This window comes from Schistocerca gregaria, chromosome 9 (genome assembly GCF_023897955.1).
Source record: "Schistocerca gregaria isolate iqSchGreg1 chromosome 9, iqSchGreg1.2, whole genome shotgun sequence".
Taxonomy (NCBI): Eukaryota; Metazoa; Arthropoda; class Insecta; order Orthoptera; family Acrididae; genus Schistocerca; species Schistocerca gregaria.
Genome location: NC_064928.1, coordinates 176,170,043 through 176,183,049, shown reverse-complemented (window position 1 = coordinate 176,183,049; position 13,007 = coordinate 176,170,043). Strand labels below are relative to the sequence as shown.

At 40.6% G+C, this 13,007-nt stretch overlaps 1 protein-coding gene across 1 annotated transcript in view; it reads right to left on the bottom strand.

Annotated features, from left to right (window-relative positions):
• Window positions 1–13,007, bottom strand: part of LOC126291582 (sortilin-related receptor-like) — a 177,820-nt gene that overhangs the window by 114,923 nt on the left and 49,890 nt on the right. The window contains 4 exon segments of the mRNA XM_049985115.1: window positions 488–726; window positions 2,508–2,682; window positions 7,015–7,215; window positions 9,780–9,972. Of these exon segments, the coding sequence (XP_049841072.1) occupies window positions 488–726; window positions 2,508–2,682; window positions 7,015–7,215; window positions 9,780–9,972 (808 nt within the window).

Sequence of the window (13,007 nt, the reverse complement as noted above, 5' to 3'; positions counted from 1 at the left end):
GAATATTCTTCATATCCATATAAAGTAATTTTTTCAAATGGCCTACAATCTATTTTACTTTGAAGTGCTGACCAATGTCTCAAAGTTGTCACATTTCCTGATCACTTCACTACACATTACATAGCCTCTGTAGCCCTCCAACAGATGACTATGAATGTCTACAGTTTCATTTTTCTTGAATTTACAAGATCAGCTTCCATGACCAACCAAATAAAACAGCAAAAAATTCATAATAAGAATCTCATAGCACCTTTGTGACCACTGGAAAGTGTCACAATAGTTGTACGTTTTGAACAGCGCGTACTTTCTGGATGCATCAGATACAGTATTTCCCTTGCTGATATATTTTGTGACAGAAGTAATACAACTATAAACGGACAACACCAGAATGTTTAAGCATCACATGACAGAAACAGCTCTAGAGTAATTTTAACACAGACATATTTTCAAAAATATTCTACAGTTTCAATGCATACAGGCTACAAACCCTTGCTGAGGATGAACAGCAATCCCACGAGGTTTGGACAGGGTCGGTGGTGAAAGAATGGTAGCACGCATGCGGCCCTCTACATTCAGATCGGTTCGTACAACCTCTATCATTGAGCGCACTCCGTCCACAAAGTACAGGTGGTGAGATACCCAGTCTAAGGCCATCCCTTCAACTGACGAGAGATTCGAACTTACTAGAATCTCATGATAAATTTCGCTGCCATTGAGGCACTGGCGCTGTAAAAGAAAAAAGGAAGTGTAGGGTTATTCCCTTTCTGTGCATATAAGAATAGTGCTTTTATTTTTTACATATTTTGTTTTAACTGAGTACACCAAATATACATTTGTATCACAAAACTTAAGCACACAGTCATCATGAGAATTACAATATTTTATTTCTAATTTTAACATTCAAATCAAATAACAAATGCTGAAGACACAATGTTGATACTAATGTATTAATACAATACCAACATATTTTGAAGACACAAAGCTGAAAGAGGTATGAAGCCTGATCATTTGCTCTGTAGCTTACAGGTAGGAAGACATATGTTTGTTTCACTGTGTATGTCATGTTTAAAAGCAAAAATAATAGTTAACAACATTACATTGCTGTTCATCCACTCCTTGGAATCATTTGTTTAGACTTTGAGATAGCTAAAAAAATTTTCAGCATAGAAACATCCTTTTAAGTTCAATAGCCTCTGACAACAAAAAAATGGCCATATTTTTAACAAGAATGCTGCCGTTTTGAAAGAATTTCATTGATGCGATCTTTACAAGTCATCAACTGAATTGCCTCAAAGCAATGTTGCAAGTTTCGTAGTCACTGGTGGTAGTTTAACTGAATCTGACCAATTTGATATGCCAATTAAGCCAGTGTAAAATGGTGTAAAATGACCATCTTCTTGCTCTGCTGCACAAATAATTATAGGGTTATGAACTACTAATATTGCTATTGCTAGCAGTGATTTGACTGATTCACATTCCCACCCACCCCACCCCTCCCACCAAAGCAGTCTACTTTGGAAAATTTGAATGTGTGTTCATATTCTCTTATGTGATCTTACAGTCAAGAGATTTTACAGGGAAAAAGTCAGCGGAAGCACACAGATGATGTACCTCTCCTCCTCCTCCACCACCACCACCACCACCACCACCACCACCGAAAAATCAAACAATGGAAAGTCCAGGATGATGTAATAACAATATGGAAGGAATAGATTGGTATTCACCATATATAGGAGGCAATGAGCTGCAGACAGGTACAATGAATTAAAAAACCACTAGAAATATTTCTGGTGTCCCTTTTCATTGTGTCTGTATGCAATTCAACACCTCTTCTGTGGTGGATAGCAATATATCCTTTCAACATTATTTGTTCACCAAGGAAATGTATTTTTATTCATACTATAAAGTTTTCTGCTACAACATCAGTCATTGCAGCAAAGTCACAATGACACAAAATGCACTGGAACACGTCCTCCAAAACATAATTATTCATAAAATTGATAACTTTTTGAAAATATAATGTAACTATATAGATAAAAAGAATCTACTACCCAGTGATGGCAAGAGAGCACACACATAAAATTACTTAAATCTGCAAGCTTTCAGAGCCAGTGATGACTTCTTCTGGCAGAAGAATTGAAGGGGAACAGAGAGGGGTGAAGGAAAAGCACTGGAGAGGCTTACAAAGTAGAGTTTGGTAAAGACTGATCAATCGGTCTTTCCTTCTCATCCCGTCTGGTACGTTTAACTGACCTGGGGTTCTGGGCAACTTTTCCGAACTCTCCCACCAGCTCTTTTCCTTCACACTTCTTCCTTCCCCTTTGACCCATCTGCCAGGAGGAAGATCCACTGGTTCCAAAAGTTATGTGCGCATTCCCCTGCTGCCACTTTGTGAGCAGATCTTTTGTCTATCCAATTACAAAGCATTATTACTGAAACATCTGCTGTCGCAGAAAAACCATTTGTTAAGAGATACAGAGCAACACTATTAAAATGGAGAATCTTACCCCAATTGTGTCATTTGCTATGTCAGCCCAATAAACACAGTTGTTGTGGAGGTCAAAATCAATAGCAATCACATTCTGCAATCCCCTCACTGGTAGCTCTTCCCAAGTGTCCTCCGACAAATCGTAGCGAGCTATTCGTTCTCGCTGCGCTACAATTAGAAATTCTCTTAGCTCTCTGCAACACACAAACAAACAAGAATCAGGAACATCTGTTTTTAGATTTTTTTCCACAACAACACTGTTACAGGTGGAATTTCCAGTGAAATCAGTGCACATTCAGATCATGTACCAACATCACAAAGCACATATTCACTTGTAGATCTCCTCCCCTGAATGCTTTAAGTGATCATACATTCTGCATTTGAGAATATAATATGATGCAACCTGTTCAAAATACTGAGGAAGAGAGGAGTAAGCAATATGGGAATATGGCGAATCTAAACATGTGTAAGAACCAAGAGGGAACAATAAAACTGGAAGACCAATGATAAAGTGCTCAGATTAAGAAGTGTGTAAGACACGGATGTAATCCTTTACCCTTCTGTTCAATCTTTGCATCAAAGCAGTGATGGTGGAAATAAAAGACAGCTTAAAGAGTGGGACTGAAATTCAGGGGGAAAGGAAGATATGCTGATGATGATGCATTCCTTAGAAAGAGTGAAGAAGAGTTCCAGAATGTATTGAATAATATAAACAGTCTAATGAGCATAGAATATGGATTGAGAGTAAATCAAAGTAACAGTAATGAGTAAGCAGAAATGGGGTCAACAACAAACTTATCAAAATTGGGGACCACAAAGTAGACAAAGTTAAGGAATTCTGCTACCTTGGGAGCAAAATAACACATGACGGACAAAGCAATGATGGCATAAAAACCAGATCAGTCATAGGCAAAGTGGGCATTATTGCCTAAGAGAAGTCTGCTAATAACAAATATGGGCCTTCATTTGAGGAAGAAATTTCTGAGAATATACATTTGGAGAACAGTATTGTATGGTAGTGAAACACACACTGTGCAAAAATGGAACAAAAGAGGATATAAGCATTTGAGATGTGGTACTAAAGAAGAATGTTGAAAATTAGGTGGAAAGGTAAGATACGAAATGAAGTGGTTCTCTGCACAATCGGTGAAAAAAAAAAAAAAACATATGGTAATCACTAACAAAAAGGAGGGACAGGATGAAAGCACGTGTCTAGGACATACTCTCAAATGAAGACATTACCATAAGAAAGTAATTCGCGGCAGGGTGCATCAAAACTGGAGGGGCCGGGGAAGGGAGGGAGAGAACACAATATAAACTTTACAATAGGCACCCTTTCATGTGTTATCTCCCCACCTGTGATAATGCACTAACCTCTCTCTATATTTATTTTGCTCTTTATACTGTCAACTTGAAACAGTACACTTTAATAGAAATCTCAGTTGTTAAGAGAGCATGGAGTATCATTTGTTCTATAGGTGAATAGATGCCAGTCTGAAAGCAGAACAGCTAAACTCTCCCATTTTACTCTTCAATCATAAATTATATTACATTGCACATATTAACAAAAAGACAATTCTTTCTTAGCTGTCAGTCCCCTGTTCGGGTATTTCTAAACATATTCTACAACAAAGTACGTGCCTTTGTTGAAAATGCATCAATAGCTGTTCCAGTCTTCTCTGTAAGTAGCTAAATGATATATACCTGTGACCAATATTGCTCATAATATTGGTAGTAAGAAGAGGAAGCCAAGTAATGTACCTTCCGTACTGTACAGTGCCTTGTGGAATGTATATACAGATGTAGATTTATGCATAGAAACTAATACATAAACATGAACAAGTTAGAATAAACTGATAAGAGTTTGATGACAACTCCCCTAACTATGTACATGTATATGAGCTATTACAAGACAATAAAAGTTGCTTACATATTACAGATAAAATTTACACAAAGCACATTTGTTTTACATTCAAGTAATGTATGTGTCAGGTACCTATCTTTTTAAAAAAAAAAAAAAAAAAAAAAAAAAAAAAAAAAAAAAAAAAAAAAGGTTCAGATGCTAACAAGACACAATTCCAGTCCTCTCCAAGAAACTCATAACAGAAGGGAGTTTTCATTATTTAGAGGTCACGTGCTCCGGGTGTGTGTCTGGTTCGAATAAAAATTTTGTCCAAAGCTAGGCTGTGTGTTCTGTCTTTTCTAATAACTGGTTGAACGTTGCAACATAATACTGATGAGAGGACTCATAAATGCCAATCCTTTGTAGATTTGACTCAATTTTGTGCTCACTAAACTAACACTACATATCCTCTCAAACTCGTGGAGTTTTATTATATTTACCATGACAAAGTTTAACTCCATTTCCTCTTCCCTGCAATGTATGTGTATCTCTGTCGGGCACTGCTGGCCTGGACACACACACACACACACACACACACACACACACACACACACACACACAAGAAAAGAAAAGAAAAGAAAAGAAAAGAAAAAAAAGGATGAAGCAACCTAGTATACAGAAGGAAACAGAGTAAAACTTCTTATGTTGAGAGTGTATGCAATTTAATTATATAATTATAGTAATTAAAAAGCCGAGTCAGATTTGCAAACAACGTGCCAGTAAGTTCCCACTTACAATATGACATTGCACAATGTCTGGCCTGGATACATGCACTGATTCAGTTGGGAAGGGTGTCATGAAGCAATTGTATTCTCTTCCGAGACAAGAGTCGAAGTCCTTGCTGGTCCCACACACCAGCATAAACAGTCACTGCAGATGAACAGAACAGGCTAGGTCTACAACACAGAAGGCACCGAACTGACAATATATACACGCCTAACAGCAGAAATGTGTACTGTACAAGCACCGCCCACAGCAATGTTATTCTTTGTGGCCGGTTGTTGTCCCAACACCATCAACATTTGTCTTCAAACAGCCACAGTCTCCATCATGTCATAATATGACAAAACTGCATGTTATTGTCTTTGGGGGGGTTATTCCCCCTCATACCGCCAGTTCCCTCAACCACTACCAGCCATGACAAAGTCATTTACAATGGCCCCCTACACTATCACGCTAGTAGTAACACCACTGTGTCTGTCCAATGCACTGAAAAATGGAACCTCTCACCAGGTTGCCTTTACACTTACTGACGAGGGGCATTACGGTACTGCAAAACTGCAATTCATCACCGAGCACAGTGCGACATCATCTGTCAGCTGTCCACACCTCCCAGTGATGACATCACTGTAAATGCAGGTATCTGTTGTGGTGTTAAGGGCAGCTTACACGTGGGATGGTAATTCCCTAGTACAGCTGCTGCCTGCCTCTGACCAATGGTGCGGTATGACACAGAACATTGCAGGGAGTCCACTACTTGTTCTCAGGTGGCATGCACAGGTGTGCACTTGGTACATCAACACATACAGCAGTACTCCCTAGTGGCAGTCAGACGTGGTCAACCGGAACCTCGATGACTAGTACATTTTCCCTCGTGTTCCCATGCCATCCAAAATCAAGCCACTGTCACATCTGTAAGCCCCAAAAGCCTGTATGTTGCACAAGTGGACCAGCAAGAAAAATGGAGAACCTCAACGAGGCCCCTTCCCAATGATACAGAGTGCTGATAATGCCGTCTCACACGAGTACACGTCATTTCCTCTTCCTCCACAGTGCTCCCTCGACATCCGATATTTCACGCTTCCTTATGTACACTGACAGCTCTGGTACCAACACTCCACAACACTCTCTTGTCCCGTCCAATGCCAATGCCTCAGGCTAGGCACTTTTTTAAAAATACTTTTACTTATAGAGCATGTTTTGCAGCCACATTACACACTTCTAGAGGTTGTAGAGAGGACTTGGTAGGTAAAGATTTACATAGCAATCGATGTCCAGAAACGTCGTCCGACGACACTAAAGAGTGCCAAAGTTACAGATGTGGCACCTGTCAATGTATGTATATACGGAGTGATTTTGAGACATTATTACAAACTTTCTAGGATGATGGAGAAGGATAAATGTATCAACTTGAGATAAGGGTTCTAGTACTGGAAACAAATGAGTTGAAAGTTTTAAGCGAAAACCATTCTGATACCGTTGACAGTGGCATACATGTACTCTTACTGTTGCTGCTGAGACAGTAGTGTAAGCAATTTTCAGCAGTGATGGTATGGACCAAAATCAGGAACTATGTCTAGTAAACATAAGTTCTAAAAGGTATACCTTAAGAGCTATGGGCACTTGTTCAATAGAGTAGACAATAGAGTAGATGTGTTCCGCAGTAGCGAATATGTAACACGAGTTGTGAAATATCCTGCGTATGTGTACTGGCAATATGTGGAATTACACCTCAAGAGTAACTAAGTCCTTCTCAAACATTCTGTTTAACTGTAAAATAACACTGTCTGTTCTGTAAGTTGTGCATACACAACAGAGTTACTGACTTGACAGAACACTCAAAAACATCCCGATTACACTGTAAAAGAAAGTGAGGAGAGCAATGGTAACACAAAATACTTACCGAACGGGGCAAGGCAGCGACTCTGGGAGGTAGCGCTGTTCGTTGCCGCCCTGACATGCGTCTCCTGGGATATGAATGTACCCTTTTGTTCGGCTGTAGAATGCTCCCGGCTTACATGTATCTGGAATCTCATAGGGGCTTTCCACTGTCTTGTTGCGGATGCAGTCCAGTGATGTCTCGTGTTGGAAGAAACCCACATCACTGTAAGCAATTTGCTCATATTGAATTAAGTTTTGCACACAGGGGTGCATACAAGAACAGCAAGGCTTAGGAATATAACAGTCAGCTTCACAATTTGTGCGGAAATTAATTTCGAAACTGTGGACTGCAAGGGAATAAAACGTAAGATTTCTGTCTTTTGCAGCAATACTCACGTAGATATAGCCCAGTGCTCATAGCACAGTGTCACTTTTGCCTGTATTCTTCCATTGTACAGGATTTCTACTACAAGCTATGCACAACTAGTCAAAAAGAAATGAAGACACATCTCTGGATGCAGCCTAAAGTCAGTTCCTTAGTAAAACATGTCTTTCATTAAAAACAAAGATTCCAAGACTTACCAAGCGGGAAAGTGCCGGTAGACAGGCACAATAAAATAACACACAAACACACACACAAAATTCCGAGCTTTTGCAACCGACGGTTGCTTCGTCAGGAAAGAGGGAAGGAAAAGGAAAGATGAAAGGATGTGGGCTTTAAGGTAGAGGGTAAGGAGTCATTCCAATCCCGGGAGCGGAAAGACTTACCTTAGGGGGAAAAAAGGATAGGTATATACTCGCGCGCGCGCACACACACACACACACACACACACACACACACACACACACACAGAAATGACACAATGAGTTCTGTTCAAAAAATTCTTGAACATTGTCCACCAAACTTTTCTACACTACTATTTACTTATTGTGCATAGTCTTCTTCGAAATACTCTCCCCCACAATAGACACATCGCTTCAACACCGTTTCCACTTTCGGAAGCAGCCTCGGTACACCTCTTGCCCGATCGCACGAAGCACCATCTGCAAATTTCCTTTTATCTTGTCTATCGCTGCAAATCTTCATCCTTTCAATGGGATTTTCAACTTTGGAAATAAAGGTCCCCAGGGGCCAGGCCGGGAGAATTACGGAGGATGAGGCAGCACAGTGCAATTTTTGTTGCAATAGTCATGCACCAACAGGGTAGTATGTGAGTGCGCATTACCATAATGCAAGAGCCTATAATTGCTTCACCACATATCATGCTGTTTCCTTCTCAGGATTTCACGACACGACCCAGTTGAAACGTTACATTCTTTTGGAATCTCTTGGGCAGTCAGTCTTTGATTGGCACAAACAATATTGCTGACGTTCCTGACACTAGTACCAGTGGTGTAAGTTGAATGAGAGTCATCCCTAACTTCCATCCGGCCATTTGTAAGCCGTGTGAACCATCACCCTAGGCTTCCTGCATTATTCGGTGAGTGTGTGTAAACATTTTCTTGAATTTCACACAAAATTTAATGCAAATGCACTGCTCCTCTAACTCTACCATCTTAAAATTTGCAAATGGTGTGACACAATGTTCTGTTAACACAGCACTGAACAGTAACAGATATACAACAATGAAACTTCCAGTAGTTACGCAACCACAGGTGCGGGCTGGAATGCCAACCACATTCCGCTCCAACACACCATTAGCACGACATTACAAATGTTCCAGAATTTTTCTGAACAGACGTCATATGTGGTTCCAGAATCCTTCATGAGTCTCAAACATCTACAGGGTGTCCCAGCTATCTTGTCCATCCAAAATATCTATGGAACAATAACAGTTATTGGAAAACAACTTTCACCGGTATCAATGTAGGGCTGGGGACCATGAATGTACATATTTGGAAACATTCTCAAATGAGAGCATGTGTGTTTTTTACACAAACTTATATTTATTTAAATGGACCTCCTATATTTTTTCTTCAGCAATCCATAGCATGACACACATACACATTGGCGTTAATTGCATCACAATATTCCCATTACATCCCGAGATACTGTGACGCGAAGTTGACGCTTGAAACACCCGACATGCGCTGCTAGCGCACGTCCTGAGGCTCAGGCGTGAACCCCATACTGCCCGTAATCGCGATGTGATTGGCAACTAAGTGTCCCTCTTGGTAAGTATGGAGGTGTGATTACACATGTCAATCACATCGCGATTACGGGCAGTATGGGGTTCACGCCTGAGCCTCAGGACGTGCGCTAGCAGCGCATGTCGGGTGTTTCAAGCGTTAACTTCGCGTCTTAATATCTTGCGATGTAATGGGAATATTGCGATGCAATCAACGCCATTGTGTATGTGCTTTGTCATGCTGTGGATTGCTGAAGAAAAAATATAGGAGGTCCATTTAGAAAAACATAAGTTTGTGTTAAAAAAAAAAACACATATGCTTTTGTTGTAGAATGTTTGCAAGTATGTACATTCTTGGGCCCCAACCCTACATTGATGCCGGTGAAAGTCTTTTTCCAGTAGCTGTTATTGTTCCATAGATATTTTGGGTGGACAAGATAGCTGGGACACATTGTATAATCTTAGATGTCTGTACTTGTGCCTGCCTTGTGTGGATGCATTGTAACACGTATTTGCATATCCAGGCACATAATACTCTTCATGCCTGTTTGTCATTTACTGCACGATACCTTGACGGTGTTGCAATCTTAACACACAACAGTGTAGTTCAGTGGCATACACAACTGCCTCCTGCGACAGGCTTACTGCGAGTACTCACCAGACAAAGTCATCCCTCTCGCAGCCGCATGGCTCCATCTGGACCATCCTGACGTAGTCGCGCCCGCTGTAGCAGTTGCTGTGAGGGGTGCGCCGCTCAAAGGTCTCCTGCATCCCCATTACGCACGGCATGTGACCGACATGGTCCGTGCTCGGCGACCAGAACTTGTAGTCATCCTTGGTGCAGTTGTACTCTGTAAAACGGGAAGATTAAACAGCTGTGTATTTGCCTTCTTACACAAAGTATAGATGCAAAACCACACACAACAATACATTTCAACACTACAAGGAAATTTTTTACAAAGTAGCTACTAAAATTAGTTAGTTTTCAAATTAGTTTTGGGATACTGCAACAGTATTTTCCACCACATTAGAAAATCTATCCATCTCAATTGTGCACATAGAATGGCAAACAAATACTGATGGTCCATTGCTTTTTTTTTCTTTTGCAAATTGTTTAAGCTAAAGGCTTTTTGCATCACATTTGTTGGCTTCATTAACTCACAACCGAACTGTCAACTGTCAACTTCCAGCCTACACTTCGGGCAAAGCTGCAGATTACTCCATCACCACAACCAGATGTATTTAATTTCACATTCGCTGGCTTCACCAACTCACAACATAACTGTCACCTTCCGACAAAACCTACACTGCAGGCTAATCTACAGATCAATCTGCCACCACAACAACGTTTTAATGCTTTCAACTTCTTTGGCTTTGCCATCCTAAAACAAAAATGTGAATATACACATCAATAGATGACATGTCACCAGCCATTAGCTTGACATCACTGTTGTTGGCTTGAGTTCATTCTGGTCATTATATTTTTCTTTTTTCCTGCAATTCAATAACTATCAATTTAAACATAAAATTCATAATATATATGCTAATTATCATGCATCTAATCATCATTTTTATGAAAAATTTGTGTTGTCTTATTTCTTATCACACACTGCACAAAAATATCAGTTTTCATTGCAAATGTCAATTCTTAATTACCAGTCATTAATACAAGATTCACAACCAAGATTTTATATTAAAAACAAAGATTCCAAGACTTACCAAGCGGGAAAGCGCCGGTAGATAGGAAAAATGAATAAAACACACATACATACACACAGAATTTGAGCTTTCGCAACCAGTGGCTGCTTCGTCAGGAAAGAGGGAAGGAAAAGGAAAGATGAAAGGATGTGGGTTTTAAGGGAGAGGGTAAGGAGTCATTCCAATCCCGGGAGCGGAAAGACTTACCTTAGGGGGAAAAAAGGATAGGTATATACTCGCACGCGCGCGATGGATGTGCGTGTGCGTGTGCGCACGTGTGTGCGTGCTGTGCGTGCCGTGCGTGGACAATGTTCAAGAATTTTTTGAACAGAACTCATTGTGTCATTTCTGTCTGTCTGTCTGTCTGTCTGTCTGTCTGTGTGTGTGTGTGTGTGTGTGTGTGTGTGTGTGTGTGTGTGTGTGTGTGTGCGTGTGCGTGCGCGAGTATATACCTATCCTTTTTTCCCCCTAAGGTAAGTCTTTCCGCTCCCGGGATTGGAATGACTCCTTACCCTCTCCCTTAAAACCCACATCCTTTCATCTTTCCTTTTCCTTCCCTCTTTCCTGACGAAGCAGCCACTGGTTGCGAAAGCTCAAATTCTGTGTGTGTGTTTGTGTGTTTTATTCATTGTGCCTATCTACCGGCGCTTTCCCGCTTGGTAAGTCTTGGAATCTTTGTTTTTAATATATTTTTCCCATGTGTCAGTTTCTTTCTATTCTATGTCACAGTTCAGAGACATTCATCTTTGTTTAAAAAACTGAATACACCAGGAAAAACACACTGGGTCCCCCACATGGCAGGCGAACAGTCTACCACAGAGCCACACTGCTTTACTGTATGGAAGATAGTCGGAAAATACCAAAGTCAATTTTTCTGAGAATTGTCGCATCAACTCTGTTTTGAGGATTGAAAAGAAAAAAAAAGAAAAAAAAATTGGTGTGGTCTCCTGGTCAGTACCCTTAGTACTGGGGCAACTGAATGACATTCTCACTGTCCTACCTGCCTCTCACTGTGCCCAGAATGTGAAATAACATGCCCAATATTTTCCCCATTTCCCACCATGGTACTCCATAGCCCATCCAATCCACAAAACATTTTTATTTAGCCTTTTTCCATCTCTTCTCCCAAACCTATTCCGTATGACTCACAGCACTGTAATTCACCTAGATACAACATCTGTCTCATAAATTCTTCCATTTCATCTACTCAAGTCCCATCACAGGCATTTAACAGCACTCCACATCGGCACCACCACTAACTAACTGTCTGTCAGCACAAATGGCACTGTCAAACTGAGACCGAGAAACAGCCAGATCATCCAGCTGCCAAATGTGCTTTACAATGCTGTGCACCTCATTTCAGCGACCAATTCACACCCAGCGCTACCTGTGTTCTTCACACTGGCATCAGCTTTTACAAACTGGGTGGCTGAGAAATGTCCCTACAACATATCCTTTGTTCCCATAAGCCCCCTAGCCTCAAACTTAAAGCTAGTCCCTTTTGTCCACCTGCCCCTTTCCCCTACTTCAGTACTGAACATGTCTTCTATCCCACCAACACAACTGCACCACTCTTTCCCCTTATCTTCTTCTCTCCTCTGCCTTTTTGCCCCCATCGCACAGCCTCCTGATGCAGCACACCATCCTGCCCCCACCATGTCGCTGCAAACTGCCACACACAGCACTACCGATCCATGGCTCTGTCTACTTTTAAATGTGCCTGACCACCACTCAATGCAATGTGGTGAGTAGCAGTCTATCCTAATTGATATAGTTATTATTTCATCCCAGATTCTCCATCATCTTATCGGATGCATAACTGTTCTGTTGGCTTACAACAATGCATATGCAACTACTTGACTCTCATGTTGGTTAACATAAACCAAACAGTGAAAGAAATTTCTTCTCAAGCCGAGCAGTTTCAATAGAAGCTTTCTATCATCATCTAATCTTCATAAATTTATAATGAATACAATCAATCACATAGCAGGAATACATTCCACTCATAATATAGCTAAGCACATTGGTTTGTTACTAATAAGATGGTGAAATTATACAATACACATGACAACAAATGTGTTGCTCAAGTGAAATGGCATAGGTGTAAAATGTAACACGATAAACCGACAATGTAAAGGTACCATGTTTCAGTTTGACGTTACACTTTACAGCTATGCCATTTCACTTC